General features: G+C 38.4%; 2 protein-coding genes across 3 annotated transcripts; one reads left to right on the forward strand and one right to left on the reverse strand.

Annotated features, from left to right (window-relative positions):
* Window positions 1-2,563: 2,563 nt before the first annotated feature.
* Window positions 2,564-7,587, reverse strand: gltpa (glycolipid transfer protein a). Of its 2 annotated transcripts, XM_061729990.1 has the most exons (6): window positions 7,475-7,587; window positions 7,227-7,356; window positions 5,683-5,741; window positions 5,454-5,587; window positions 5,208-5,358; window positions 2,564-5,078 (listed from the first exon to the last, which is right to left on the reverse strand). In XM_061729990.1, the coding sequence occupies exons 2-6, from the start codon at window positions 7,327-7,329 to the stop codon at window positions 4,896-4,898; spliced, it is 630 nt and encodes a 209-aa protein (XP_061585974.1). In that variant the 5' UTR covers window positions 7,330-7,356; window positions 7,475-7,587; the 3' UTR covers window positions 2,564-4,895. The 2 variants fall into 2 exon arrangements, with proteins under 2 accessions (XP_061585974.1, XP_061585973.1); XM_061729989.1 differs by lacking the exon at window positions 7,475-7,587 and having other exon boundaries at window positions 7,227-7,462.
* A 622-nt stretch (window positions 7,588-8,209) lies between these two features.
* tchp (trichoplein, keratin filament binding) lies at window positions 8,210-14,721 on the forward strand. Its single transcript, XM_061729991.1, has 13 exons — window positions 8,210-8,296; window positions 8,465-8,659; window positions 11,201-11,411; window positions 12,062-12,118; window positions 12,328-12,396; window positions 12,680-12,853; window positions 12,944-13,056; window positions 13,151-13,217; window positions 13,314-13,486; window positions 13,558-13,639; window positions 13,731-13,916; window positions 14,022-14,165; window positions 14,251-14,721. The coding sequence occupies exons 2-13, from the start codon at window positions 8,469-8,471 to the stop codon at window positions 14,281-14,283; spliced, it is 1,500 nt and encodes a 499-aa protein (XP_061585975.1). The 5' UTR covers window positions 8,210-8,296; window positions 8,465-8,468; the 3' UTR covers window positions 14,284-14,721.
* Window positions 14,722-14,876: the final 155 nt, after the last annotated feature.

A 14,876-nucleotide genomic window follows, 5' to 3' on the forward strand; every position in this document is an offset into this window, starting at 1 on the left:
TATGTGTGGTTTTACAAAGTTTTTATACTTTGTGAGGTCCTTCTGCAATATGTGTGTCATAATCTTCAGAATTATTTCCAACCAGTGTTATCAAACTGGTCCATATACACACCCGCACAGATGTAGACAAAGTCGTTGATGCCAATTCAACAAAAAGAGACTAAAAAGAATAAAGAAAAAATGAACAATAATCTCTGACACAGCTTGAAACTGACAATTTAATTGCATTTAGTATTACTTATTTAATATTTAACTGAAGTAGGACCTGCTTTTGATTTTCTGTTCATTTAATCATTTTCCGCAATAAAACAAAAGAAGTGGGCATCAAAAGTAAACCATGGAACCCTTAATTTAACATTTTGTTGCACATCTTTTAGAAATAGTCATTGCCAATAAGGGATTTTAGGTAAAGGGTCTCATATAGGGTCATTTAAAGGCAGTCCATAGATTTGATTTAGCCATTCCCAGGCGCTTTTGTCTGTGTGTTCTGTTGGAGGACCGTGGATCTATGTTACGCTAAGCTTCTATGTTTTTGTCAGATATCAGATCAGATCTTGAGAGTAATTTGTGCCCTTTACAAATCAAGGCTCCCCATGCCATATGCAGCAAAGCAGCCTTAAAACACAATCTAAATCGTCATTGATGTTTCCCAGTGAGTACATGTGACTTTTTTGATTTTGACGATTTTTCAGAGCTTCATTCTTAGTTATATTTGGACTGATGTGACTTGCCAAAAAGTTCTAGTTTTGTGTTACATTCCCTCAGAAATGTTGTGGCATATATTAACCCGAATTTTAGCAAATTAGAGACTTCTTGGGTTTTCTTCCAATTGTTTAAAATGAAGCAGATAGTGCTGTGAGACAGTGCTGTGCTTTGAACCTGGAGATCAAAGTCTCTTTGGATGTTTCTCTCAATGCTTTGTCTTGGCAAGGCAAGTTTATTTGTACAGCACATTACAGCAACAAGGCAATTTAAGGTGCCTTACACAATGAAAACATGAAGAGCAAAGAGACGAAAAATATGACTTAAAGTGCATTAGCATGATAAAGAAAAGTTAGACTTAAGACTTACAGTGGGTAGTTCTGAAATGAACATTGTTTAAATTCATATTCAGAAGGGTCTCAATAATTCCATCAAAGGCAGCTGTAAACAAATGAGTTTTTACCTTGATTTAAAAGAACTGAGGGTTTCAGCTTTCCTGCAGTTTTCTGGAAGTTTGTTCCAGATCTGTGGAGCATAAAAACTGAATGCTTCTCCGTGTTTCACTCTGGTTCTGGGGACACAGAGCAGACCTGACCCAGATGACCTGAGAGGTCTGGATGGTTGATATGGCAAAAACAAGTCTCTGATGTATTTTGGTCCTAACCATTCAGTGATTTAAAAGTATTTTAAAGTGTTCTCTGAGATACAGGGAGACAGTGTGGACCTCAGAACCGTAGTGATGTGGTCCACTTTCTTACTTCTAGAACCCGCGCAACTGCATTCTGGATCAACTGTGGCCGTCTGACCTTTGACCTATGAAGACACAGTTGCAGTAATCGATCAACTAAAGATAAACACATGGATGAGGTTTTCAAGATCCTGCTGAGACATTAGTCCTTTGATCCTGGAGATGTTCTTCAAGTGATAGAGGCCAACATTTTAATTGTCTTAATGTGTCTCTGAAGGTTCAGGTCTGAGTCCATGACTACACCCGGATTGTGGGCCTCATCAGTAGTTTGTAGCTGTAAAAACTAAAGGTGTGTGCTAAATGCTCTTCTTTTGGTTCAAAAACCACTATTTCAGTTTTGTTTTTGTTTAACTGTAGAAAATGATGGCACATTCACTCATTGATTTGCTCTATGCATCTGCTCAATGCCATTTGGATCATCCATGGAAAGGAAATCCAACCATGAGATGGCATTTTCTCTTGCAGTCATGTCCTGGGGGGTTGTTATCCATCCCATGGACCTTACACTTGTCAATAATAAAAAAGTGTAGTCACATAATCACATAAATCTCTTAATTTCATGCTATTCGTTGTTTACTCAGTGAGACAAAAGCACGCTTTTCATGAAGATGTAGCAATATCTTGAAAAAGCCATTAGCTCCTGGTCAGGGTGGCGTGTGGTAACGGACCACCACAAGATGGCAGAAAATGACCAGAAACAAGACGGTAGAGAGGCTTATGTATAAGAATCCCTTAAAACACACAAGAATTAAATAAAGAAAAAGATTTTTTAAAAAAAGAAAAGGAATAAGCATGGGCATAGAGAATCTTATTTCAGAAACAAAAATAGAAAAACACTATGTTAAGAAAAAAATCTATACTTCAGTATCAGAGGAACATGAGGTTGTACCACTGGAAATTCACGGGCACAAAAGTCTCTAACATCAATAATGGTTGACATAAAAATAAAAACGTGTCAGGCCCAAGAACCACTTTGTCCATTTTACTGTGCAGAAGTGGTATAAATACATTTCTGTGCAATGAAAAAGTAAATTGCAGGGATGTAAAGGATATAAAACTGAATAGAGTCCCTTATAAAGAAGACACGTTTCAATGATAACCCATTTGTGTTTATTTTAAATTAGATAAGATAAAAGCAAGGCATTAATTATGCTTTGTACACACACTGCAACATGATGTCAGAAGAAGACAGAAAACAAGCTTTTTTCAGTTTAGAGAAGAAAAACATTGTAATGAAGGACATGGTCTTCCGACAATGAGGTTTAAAGAAAATACACATCTGGTAACGTGTAAACACCTGAGAGCAAAGAACAGGACATTAAAAAGAAAAACATTTAGAGCTGATGAGGCTTTTCTTTGGAAAAATAGCAAACAAAAAGACGTCTTGTAGCTAAATAGAAAATCAGCGGACGAGAAATCCAATAATAATTCATATTTCTCTTCAAGGTTTACCTGTCTGGTCCACACAAAGTGGCACAAAAAATATACATAATTGACAGCAGGCATTCTGACACATTCACTTCATTAGATTTTACCATGTGTTTAAAACAGTAATATTACAGGCCATTTACGGCACATGTTCTTAAACTGTTAAGGCAAATCTCTTTCAATAAAAAAAGCTGGGATTCTTACATTTACTTGAGTTTTATTTTGATACAGGCAGTATGAAGGCAATATATTTTGTTTAGGATTGTCAAATTCATTTATTTAGCTGGTGTACTATTTTTCTATTTTAACCCTGAAACATATTCCGAAAAAGATTTGAGACAGGGGGAATTTACAGAGATGTAGATAGATGAAAGGAGGAAAAAAAAAGAGAAGATTTTACTGCAAATGTATAAAGTCAACATAATTGATTTGCAGGAGCCATGAATGGCGCAGTCACTGAGGAGCTACAGTTTCTGTAAAATTTGAAAGTATTTACAGATCTCTGCACACAATATCAAGAAACAATTCAAGGAATATGGAGACATTTTTGTGTATAGATGGAAGTGGTGAAAGTCCAGCTGGACACTTCCCAGATGACAAAAGATGTTAATTCAATGTTGAATTATGGTCAAAAAAGTTGATTTTTGGTTGAGGTCGACGATTGATGGTGGATCAATCATAAAACAATCATCGAGTTAACCAATGTTGAAAAGATGTCATTGTCATCACTGTTCTTTTGAGGTCGAATTTTAATGCCAATGTCTAATCAATGTTGAATCAACGTATGCTGTTTGTTGCCGGCCAGGCTTCAACGTGGCTTCAACATGGATTCAATATTTCTGCCTAACCATATTTCAACGTTGATTCACTCACATTTTGCTGTCTGGGTTCTGATTTCTAATTCCTCTGATGGATCAAGAGCTGCCCCTCAGTAATAGCGGGTATAACCACATGCAGATCAACATGGGAAACCTCTTTCAGTACAGACTTATGATCTCAGCCACTTAAAACTCTTCATTTTAACCTTGTTGAGATGCAGAATTGACTTCTATTAATGGAGCATCGCTGTGTGATGGTCCATCTCACATGCCTCTGAGCCAGATGAATCAGTAGTCCAGACTTTTTTTTATAGGAAACTGCCACCATATGCTTCAAATCAAAAACAAAAAAGGAACACCCAGACTGTTTTTAGCAGCTAATCTAAACGCCAGGCTCTGTGATGATATGTGGTTGTGTCGGTGCCTTTGGCAAAGGCCCTTTGCACTTCAGTTATGCAGCATTAATACAAAAATGTATATTGAGAGTTTTATACCAAAATATGCCACATTTATTTATAATAAGAAAACATTTTATAAATGCTGTCATGTTGATTTTTTTCATTTTTAAGTAGTCTCTTTCTTCCTTGTAATTTAGACTAACATGGATCAGTGTGACTGTCCATAACTCTAGATAACAGGTGTCTAGTGTTTTGTAAAACATTTCATTTTGAATAACAGAAAAAAAATCTGCTTATTCTATTTTATAACATTTAATTTATGTAATTTATTTTCTCATAAAATGTCAGTGATGCATTTATCATGTGTTTAGTCTTATTAGTTTGAGTTGAATTTTGATTTTTGCCTATTCTAAGAATAGTTTTGATGAATTACAAATTTGACAGTACTTAGAAATCTAACATTTCCACCTAGTTGAGGCACATGGTGCCCAGGCTGGGTATGGTTGTGCTGGAAGTTTGGATGCCATCAGTTTTTTTTGTTTTGGTTTAATTTGTTATTTTATTTCTTATAATTGATGCAATATAAATGTGATAACTGAATCTTATAGGTGAAAAAAGACCCCCCAAAGTCAAAGAAAAATGAGGAAACAGAGAAGCCACACAGAAGAGTAAAAGGGAAGCACTTGATGTGAAGTATGTGAGTACCATGACTGCATCCACCCGGTGAGAGTTTAATGACCTGAAGGACGCCAGAACGCAAGACAGCATTGTCTCAGTTGAAGAAAGAGGAACATCATGCAATCACACCTTATATTCAAGATCAGCATTCATTTTGTTATATATATCATAAACAGCATCAACTGTGGCGGAGAAGTTAATGAGAAATTTTCTAATTTTTTCCAGGCATTCTTCCTCCTTGACTTCCCGACCCTTGGAGAGAGCCTTCAGGAAATCTGACTTATAAGGAGCAGCAAAAAGAGCAGCCTAAAAGAGTAAAAGCCATTTAGTCACATACAACTATGTGTATCGGATACTCTCTTTGAAAAACGTCTCAACAAATAACACACATTTTTTTAAAGTTGTCATAAAAAATAATTTTATTTCTAAACTCACCTTAAAGAGCTGTTGCACAAACCAGCTATGATAGCGTTTAAGGGCTATTTCATAAGCTTTGGTGATATTGACTCGCACAAGGTGAGGGTTGTTATCATCCTTTTCGCCATCCACCAGGCTCTGAAGGAAGATCTGGATGAATCTAAGACCCCTGTTGCAAAAGAAGATGTGTACAGTTACTGTAGCTTTGATGAACAAATTCAATATTTAAGAGTATGAAACTGAAAGTTCAAAATTCCCCCAGACCTTTTCAGCCACATGAGGGACAGTGTTGCTCCAACTTTGGGCCATTCCCCTCCGTGCATTTCCTTCTCTGCCTCCAAGATTAACTGGAGTGTCTTGTACCGTCCCGGGTTGGTATCATAAACTGCCTTGATTTTCTGTTCCAGAAAATAGTGCGCATTATTGTGATGTAATGTCACCGGGGGAAAAAAAAGAATGACAATCTAGAAGGATAGATTTAAATGACACTTACTGTGATGTTACCAGATATGTCGGCCTTAATTGGTGCGAACACAGCTGAACCGAGGCAGTCTGAGGAATATTTACACGAGACATGAGAGGAACCTCGCAAGGATCACTAACAAATATGACAATTAACAAAATTTGTCTCTACAATTAGCACATGAACTTAAAAAAAAATAGCTCAAGTGAATGTTTTCACTTTTTTCCACATTCACCCAAGGGCAGGATTGATTATGTATAATCGTCTTTGTTGTTATTTAAAATTAGAATGAACCAGCAATCCCCAAAAAACGCGTAATATTTGAAGTTTACGTTTACATTAAAGGGTTTACTTACTTTTGTGTATAAATGAGCTTTTTACTTATAAAAAAAAAATCACAGGTAATCCTGACTGAACAAGGTTAAGAACTGTGTATTGACAGGATGGTGAACAATGAAACATCTTAAGTGCCGATCACACTGGTTGACCTGCTGACACACTGGACTGAGCTGTTAGTGGAAACTCCTCATGACTAAGCCCTCTCTATTGTGCCAAAGTAACACTGATGGAAACATATCTTGTTTCAGACACATCCTCAGCTTGTATGGCTCTCACTATAATTCTAAGACCTACCACAGGTTTGAGACTTTAGTGATACATAAACTGCACTTCTGGAAACTAAAACAGATTAACCAGACTAAATCTAAAAACCTTTGACAGTACTTTCAAAGGGTCCAAGTCAATTACTGTCCACACAGCGCAGGAGATGTGTTCGTGAGTAAGAGTCTGCAGGACCTTGATATCTTACAGGAAAGTTGGCCTACTGTAGAAGTTTCTGGGTCAGGACACAATGGTGACAAGGAGAAAAGAGTTTATTACTAGCATCAGACTTGGTTTATCTCAAGGGTTTCACGTGGCAAATTCAATGGAAGGACTTTGGCATATTAATACAGAATGAAGTCAAACAAAGATGCCCCGGTGCACCATGCCACTCGTGAAAGGACGAGGGGAACTCAACACCGTACTAATCAATTTTCACAACTAAAAATCCAGGCCAGTGGATTAAATTATGCATGGTAAAGGATTGTGGACAGCTTGATGAAGAGAAATACGATCCAAAAAAGATTATCATTTTGAAAGACTAACATTGTTTTTCTGAGCTTTGTGGAAGGGTTGGAACCAATTTCACCTCTGTACAGGTTTCTTTTTTCTTTTTCTTTTTTTACTACAGTTGATTCTATAAATCTAATATAGATGTAAAACATTGTATTTTGGTACCTTTTCAAATAATTGTATTAGTCAACATAACTTAGATTAGATACATAAAAAGTAAATACATGATATATTACTGACACTTTTACATAGTAAATATGAATTGGTTGGTGCTATTAATTCATTTTATGATAAACCTAAAACCTTCATGTCATAATAAGCCTTATTGCTTGACATTTGTGTGGAAAAAAACTCAATTTCCTTCCGTCACTGATATTTAAATATTCCCCAGATAAAATTTGAAAGGAGAAGTGCGTCAGTGGTCACAACTGTGGCATATTGAGGAGGAAAACTTCACTTACCAAAAAACGGTGGAAGGTATGACACAGCCTCCAGAAACGGTCTTGTTTCCACCTGTCTGTCAGCTGGCAGCTGTCTGAACTGGTGCTCCATCAACAGAGCCATCTCTTTAGTGTGGACCCAGTGTAAGCTCTAAAATAAAAGCAACAGGCTGCCAAGTCCTTCACTGAAGATTCACTGTGACACCAAGAGGAGGAGAACCAACACACACATAACCACCCCTACACACACACACATTATAGTCACCTACATTGAACCCTGCTTGTGGCAGGACCAGCAGCTCATGTGATCGCCTTGTTACTGATACATCCAGGCCATGGCCATTTGTCAAGTAAAAGGTGGATAAATGGTGCTCAGAGGTCCAGAACAAATACAGCTGAGGCACCTGACATCCCCCCGTCAGCTGACACTGCTTTTCCTCTGCATTTCATTATATCTGAGGCTTTACTGCCAACTAATGGAGTTTTGTACACTGTGGCTTTTGTGTTTACATGTATTTTCTTTTACTGATTATTTTCTTATATATATATCATCTAATTCATAATATTAAATCCATCAAAATTTGCTATAAAAGTGTGGCACCACATTCTTAGTTCTTAGATGATAACTAATAACTAATGAGATTATAACTAATCTTATTAGATAATCTTATTAGTTATAATCTTATAACTAATAAGATTATGTTTGTGGTTTCCATTATTGTTTAGAATTGTAAACGGCTTTTACTATGTCTTCTATTACTACTATGAACAACAGCAATAATAATAATAACAATTATCATTATTATTATTATTATTATTATTATTATTATTATTATTATTATTATTATTATTATTATTATTATTATTATTATTATTATTATTAATATACTTATAATAAGTAGTAATCGTAAAAAACAACACAATATCTTTCTGTGTAGGTTTTGTACATGTCTTTTTTTTTCTTTTTGCAAGTAGAGATGTTTGTCCCTTCGAGCTTCCCGTAGCGTGGGAGTAACTAGGAAGTGTTTAAGTAACTAAGGTAACAGGGGCGGTTAAATTAAGGCTGCAACATTTCTACAACTTTAATAAAGGTATGGTGTCCTTTTCTAATTACAAATCGTAAATGTTTTAAATACGTTTAATGAGAGGACATAGCACCTTAGTGTTGAATGGCTAAATATGTTTTTTTTAGGGACCTGCGAGGTCCTTAACGTGAATAACCAGCGTCGTTGTGTGTGTTTGTTTTTGTTGTGATCCAGGGCGATGGCTCTGCCAACCATGTCCCTCCGTGGGCCGGGTCGGTCCCGGGCTGTGGCCGAGCAGCTGTGCCGGCAGCGGGAGCAGGAGGCGCGGCGGCGGCAGCAGTGGGAGATGCATGCGCAGTATTTCAGACAGCAGGGCGTCCGCAGCAGCAGGCAGGCGGCGTGGAGCTCCCGCCGCTCCCACCAGCACAGGTCTGTCTGCTGACCGGCTTAAGGATTACAGGGCATGGGCCACACCAGATATCAGTGCCCTTTTAAAGGGGACCTTTAAACCCTGGTGCTGTCTTCGGGTCAAGGGAGGGTGAAGGGAGAAAAGAAGGAAGAAAGGAGAAAAGAAGGAAGGAAGGAAGTAGGAAGGGAGAAAAGATGGAACGGAGGAAGGGAGAAAAGATGGAAGGAAAGAAAGAAGGAAGAAAGGAGAAAAGAAGGAAGGAAGTAGAAAAGGGAGTAAGGAAGGGAGAAAAGATGGAAGGAAGAGAGAAAGGAGAAAAGAAGGAAAGAAGGAAGGAAGTAGGAAAGGGAGTAAGGAAGGGAGAAAAGATGGAACGGAGGAAGGGAGAAAAGATGTAAGGAAAGAAAGAAGGAAGTAAGGAAGAAAGGAGAAAAGAAGGAAGGAAGGAAGGAAGGAAGGAAGGAAGGAAGTAGGAAAGGGAGTAAGGAAGGGAGAAAAGATGGAACGGAGGAAGGGAGAAAAGATGGAAGGAAAGAGAAGGAAGTAAGGAAGAAAGGAGAAAAGAAGGAAGGAATGAAGGAGGTAGAAAAGGGAGTAAGGAAGGGAGAAAAGATGGAACGGTGGAAGGGAGAAAAGATGGAAGGAAAGAAAGAAGGAAGAAAGGAGAAAATGGAGTAAGGAAGGGAGAAAAGATGGAAGGAAGAGAGAAAGGAGAAAAGAAGGAAAGAAGGAAGGAAATAGGAAAGGGAGTAAGGAAGGGAGAAAAGATGGAAGGAAGGGAGAAAGAAAGGAAAGAAGGGAGAAAAGGAAAGAAGGGAGGGAGGAAGGAATGGAGAAAGGGAAGAAGGAAGGAATGGAGAAAATAAAGAAAGAAGGAAGGAAAAGCAAAGAAGGTAATAAAGGAACGAATGACGGAAGGGAGGTAGGAAGAAAAAGGAGTAAAGGAGGGTAAAAAATGAAGAAAAGAGGAAAGGAAGAAGGAAGGAGAGAGCATGGTAGGAGGAAAGAAGGATAGAAGAATTGGGTCATTTTGACCCAAAGACAGCACAAGGGTTAAGCATTCATTCAAGCTAAGATGTGAATCTTTCTGACCAACATAGAGGTCACTGCAGCTCTTTAAACTATAAACAACACATTTTTACACAATTTTCGCCTAAATGATATACTATCTTTTAGCCCTGTGTCATCTAGGAACAACAGAGACACAAAATACAAAAACTTAGGGACCATAAGGATTCAGGAAATGTATCACATCTTAGCTTGAATGAATGCTTCAAAGGTCCCCTTTAAAATGATTCCAAAGACAATATTGTGAAAAGTTGACAAACCAGGATATGCACCAGCATCTAAAATGTAATTTTCTGAAGGGGGTGGGTGACTTCATGAGCCGGTAACTATGATACAGCTGCCACTCGGGAAGGGTTATCATACCAAAATATCATCTATAGACATGGATCTTTTAGAAAATCATAACTAAGTTTTGTCACCTTGAGTGGTACTGACAAGTGAAATGTTGGGCTCGGGCCCATGGACTATTAAGCCTGAATTATGGTTCCGCGTTAAATCGACGCAGAGCCTACGCCATACAGTACGCCGTAGGCTCTGCGTTGGTGTAACGCGGAACCATAAATCAGCCTTTAGCGTCTCATCCAGATTCAAAATGATTGAAAAAAAAAACATTTGTGTCAGAAGATGCATTCTGTCTCTGGCCATATTTGTGTTATTGTCAGATATATCATAAATTCCTGCAGGACATTATACTTCTTCATTCGCACTGCCATCATTGGAAGGGGAACAGTCTAAAGACACAGTTGGTTATAGACCACTGATCTCAGTAAATTCGTGTGGTCACCAACTCAAGGACTCTCAGGAGTAAATGTAAATAATAATAATGAGAATTTAATCAGATTAGCTTTAGGCTATAAGTCAACAAGCTTCAAGAATGAATATGCAGTCTGAATCATAGGTCAGAAAAGTAAAGATACAGTAAATATGCAATAAGTAATGCAGTTTGCATCAGCTGTATACTTAACTGCCATTGCCAACTGCCATTTACTGTACAGGGAGCGAAAATAACCGAGTCAAATTCCCGGTCTTGTTTGACCTGACTTGGCCAAATAAACATGATTCTGATTCTGATGCTAGGAATAAATACTCCAATAATTTGTATTTAAAACAATACTAATAGACTGAGAATAATGTCCTCAGGTAACTGCCTTTTTTGGAGTGTAACATTGTATGTATCTTGCGTTGATGAGGAATAACATGTAAACATATTTGCCCTTATATTAGTGTAACAGTGAAGTAAGTAACTGCTTTCATGTTTGTGTGTGCACATTTGCATAAAATGGAATTACCATGAATATATATATTTTTTTTATTTAACCTTTATTTACCCAGGCAAGCAATAAGAACAAATTCTTATATGCAAATGCAAATATATACATTACTCTTTCAGGAAGTTAGGTGTCAGTATGCTACCCTTTCTTGTTGGTCAGTTTGATCAATTGAGATGCTAGCAAAAAAACAACCAACATATTTTTCCCTTTTCATTTTGTCAGCATGTCAGCATACCATAACCAGAGACTGAAGGAAGAGAAGGCGGCCAACCTTGAGCGTCGCAGGAATCTACTCAGGGCCCTGCTTCAAAAGGAACAAGACCAGCTCGAGGCACAGCTTAGGGAACTAGTTCCTGACAGGAAAACACTGGCAAGTCAGTTGGTGCAGAAAACCGAAGAGCTCCGTGTGGCAAAAGAAGAAAGAAGGAAAAAGGTAGTTATACTGAATTACCACAACAGCCGGGCTGACCGGGCCATTGCAACACCTTCACTCTTTTTCTTGACTTATTTTTTTCAGCTTTCCAGTCGTAGATTTTCTGGTGTTCTGTTGCATGACCTAATATGAATCAAGCTTTAGCTACTGGACAGATGGTCTTATTGTTCAACATTACAACGTTTTGGCATACAATTCATGGCTGACTCAGTGACTGCAAGGTGCTCAGGTCCTAAAAATAAAATATAAAATAACTATGAAATAACCTCAAATTATCATTCCTCTACCATCATCGTTTCTTGGGCTTGGTATGAGGTGTGCGTATATGCTGTGTTTGTTTAACCAAACATGGCATTATTTATGCCAAACGTTTTCACTTTGGTCTCGGAGACTTGTGAAAAAGTCTTATGATTTGCAAATCACAAGCAGCCGTGCTGTATCTTTCTTTTTATAGAGAACAGACTTTCTCTGAGCAACTCTTCCAAACAAGCTTAGTGTTTTTTGTTTTTATTTTATATAAATGGTGTATTATGTCATGTGTTACTCATCTGAGGTAGGATTTGCCTCGTTGTTATCTCTTGCTACATCAAGCAAAAGAATTGAAGGATGCGGAAATTTGTTTGAATGGCTATAATTTTGTTTGCTTTTAGCTTGCACAAGAGCTGCTGAGGGAGCACTGGAAGAATAACAGCGCAGACCTTAGAGAGGTAGGCAAGCTTTTATGAGGATTTTTTTTGTTTTATCTGGTAATTTATAACTATTTTAAAAGGACCACGTTCTAGGTTAAGCTACTGTTAACTTACCGGTACATCTATGGTTTTCTTAAGCAAATAAATGTTCTGACATCCCTTCAATGAGGTTCAGGTTTATCAGTATCACTTTCTTTGGTTTGGCACAACTCTTGTTCTGTCTGCAGGTAGAGTCAGCATTACATAAAGATCATGTTGTCACTCAGTGGCAGGACCAGATATCTGAGAAGACGCAGGTAAGACAATCATTCCGGCTGGCAAAATACCTCAGATTCTGCTCATTCCAGTGTTAATAAAACTAAACTCTGCAGGAACTCCCCTGCAGTCAGTAAATTTGCCATTATCCCTCTACATGATCAGTTATTATATAACGTATCCATTTTTAATTAAACACTACTCGTGTACTCTGTGAGCACAGTATCAAGTCTGAAATCTACACTGGTGAATCTACTCGACATAGTGCATCGGTGAGGACGTATTGACACCTGTTGTAAGTGACCCATTTCATCAAACATACAGAGAGAAGTGGCAGAAAAAAAAGAGAAGAAACGCTTTGAAAATGAGTATGAGAGGACTCGAAAAGAGGCTTTGGAAAGGATAAAGCAAGCAGAGGAGAAAAAGAAAGAAGAGGGGTATAAGCGAGCAGAGGAGCTTCGCAGCCAGATGGAAGAGCTGAAGCTGAGAGAGGAGGAGGTATTTGGAGACCAATTTGGAGAGCAAACTACTTATGCTACGTAAAAGAAGTTTGCTGAGCATTTGTACTTGTGGTATATTCTCTCATAGGCCACTCGTCTTAAGAAGGAGCAAGATGCTCTTCTGCTCAAGCAGTGGGAGCTGGAAAAGATAGACGAGAAGAGGAGAGAGATTGAGACGAGACAAAAGAAAGCTGAAATGAGGTTTTGGAAGCTCTTTCTGCAGATTTAATCATGTCACCTGTCATACCTAATGATTTGAAGGTACTTGTGGCTAATTTAACGTGTGTTCCAATAGGCATTTTTTGATCCATCAGTACCGAACTCAGCTGAAGAGGAGAGCCCAGCAAGTGCAGGAGGAACTGGTGAGTTTACTTTACCTTGTAATACCTTGCAATGTTTTTCCTAAATATTCCTTTATAAGCTTAACTTTTCTTCTTAAATTCCTGTGTGAACAACAGGAGGCTGACCGAAAGATCCTAGCAGCCTTGCTGGAAGGGGAGCAGGAAGACAAGTGGCTGGAGACTGCACGAAGGGAGAGAGCTGTTGCTGATGCTGCCTGGATGAAACATGTGATTGAAGAGCAGCTTGAGTTGGAACGAGAGAGAGAAGCTGAGTTTGACAGTCTACACAGGTAAACTGCAAGATCCATTTAACACTGAGCTGATACTTCAAATGTAAACTGATTTATTACACATATTTTAGAGAAGAAGCTCAACGTGAGTGGGAAAAACGAGAGGCTGAATGGGAGAAGGAGAGGAAAGCCAGGGAACGTCTCATGCATGAGGTGAATTTGTCTACAGCAGTTTTGATGCATCAAGTCAAATTAAAAAGACTTAATTACTGACTAAAAGCATTCTCTTGTTTTTCCTGGTAAGGTGCTTGTGGGCAGAAAACAGCAGCTGGAGCTGAACATGCAGAAGAACCGTGAGACTCAGGAGAAATCCTTAAAGAGACGAGAAGAGCTGATTCAGGAGCTGGAGTTGGAGCGGGAGCTCAGACGCCGGGATAAGGAGCAAGAAGAGGGCCGTAAGACAACAAGGATGCAGGAAATACAGACTCAGGTCAGTGCTAATTATTTGGCGTGTGTGATTGTGTGTGTGTGTGTGTGTGTGTGTTTTATCTCACTTAATAAAACAACAATAAAAAAACCTGTTTGTTCGATGCAGATTGAGCAGCAACGCCAGGAGCAGTGGGAGGAGCAGTGTCGGTTGGAGCAGGAAGAGGAGGAGGATAGGGAAGCCCTTCAAATCCAAGAGGAGGAGTTGAAGCTTGAGATGCACAGGATGGCCAAGAAAGGGTACCAGGACAAGGTAAAAGATGAAATTCAAGCAGCTGGAGGCTGATCCTGCATATTAATCTCCCTAATGTGGAAATATGTTTGAAACTCATTTTCAGATTCACAGCAGGCCACGATCAGCCTGGACATAAGCAACCTGCAAGACCAAACTCCATCTGAATTGGGAAGTGCATGTTTTTTCTGTTCATACTTAGCTTTAAACAACAGGTTACACATGCTCCATGTATCTTTGTCATTCATACCAGCCTTATCTTACAGTGCTGAGTCCATATAGTTGCGGCAGAAGGGGACAGTTGACCCTTTAAGAAGGAAACTGATGTGCACAAGACTTCACTGGGCTCTTTAATAGGTGCCAACTTGACTTGACAAGAACAAGACACTTGAAACCACATATTACCTGTGAAATTTACATTGTTGCACAAAGTATTATAATTTTGTCAATTGTCTCCTATACTAAAGTTGTGTGGTGAAGAATTGTTTTCATGGTCATGATGGAGCAGATCAATTTTAGCAATTCTTCTAAACTACACAAGGATATTGTCATGAGACGATAACCGAGGAAAAGGGGAACCTGTTAGTGCCTTTTTAAAAGATGAAATATTCATGAATGTTATGTAAGTAATATATTTCATCATCTTCATGTGTATCTGATAGTAGCATTCATTTGTAATGAAGAAATGTTCCTTTTTTGCACTTTTAGAACTGTTTAAGAAGTACATATTTT

Source organism: Cololabis saira, chromosome 9, assembly GCF_033807715.1.
Source record: "Cololabis saira isolate AMF1-May2022 chromosome 9, fColSai1.1, whole genome shotgun sequence".
NCBI lineage: Eukaryota > Metazoa > Chordata > Actinopteri > Beloniformes > Belonidae > Cololabis > Cololabis saira.

Excerpts from the sequence above, each read along its gene's own strand:
- gltpa (XM_061729990.1), bottom strand. The coding sequence starts at position 7,329 with ATGGCTCTGTTGATGGAGCACCAGTTCAGACAGCTGCCAGCTGACAGA. Across the intron at positions 5,742-7,226 it reads ATACCTTCCACCGTTTTTTG|ACTGCCTCGGTTCAGCTGTG; the intron begins GTAAGTGAAGTT and ends AATATTCCTCAG. Across the intron at positions 5,079-5,207 it reads TTGTGCAACAGCTCTTTAAG|GCTGCTCTTTTTGCTGCTCC; the intron begins GTGAGTTTAGAA and ends TTACTCTTTTAG.
- tchp (XM_061729991.1), top strand. The coding sequence starts at position 8,469 with ATGGCTCTGCCAACCATGTCCCTCCGTGGGCCGGGTCGGTCCCGGGCT. Across the intron at positions 12,119-12,327 it reads ACAGCGCAGACCTTAGAGAG|GTAGAGTCAGCATTACATAA; the intron begins GTAGGCAAGCTT and ends TTCTGTCTGCAG. Across the intron at positions 13,218-13,313 it reads AGCAAGTGCAGGAGGAACTG|GAGGCTGACCGAAAGATCCT; the intron begins GTGAGTTTACTT and ends TGTGAACAACAG.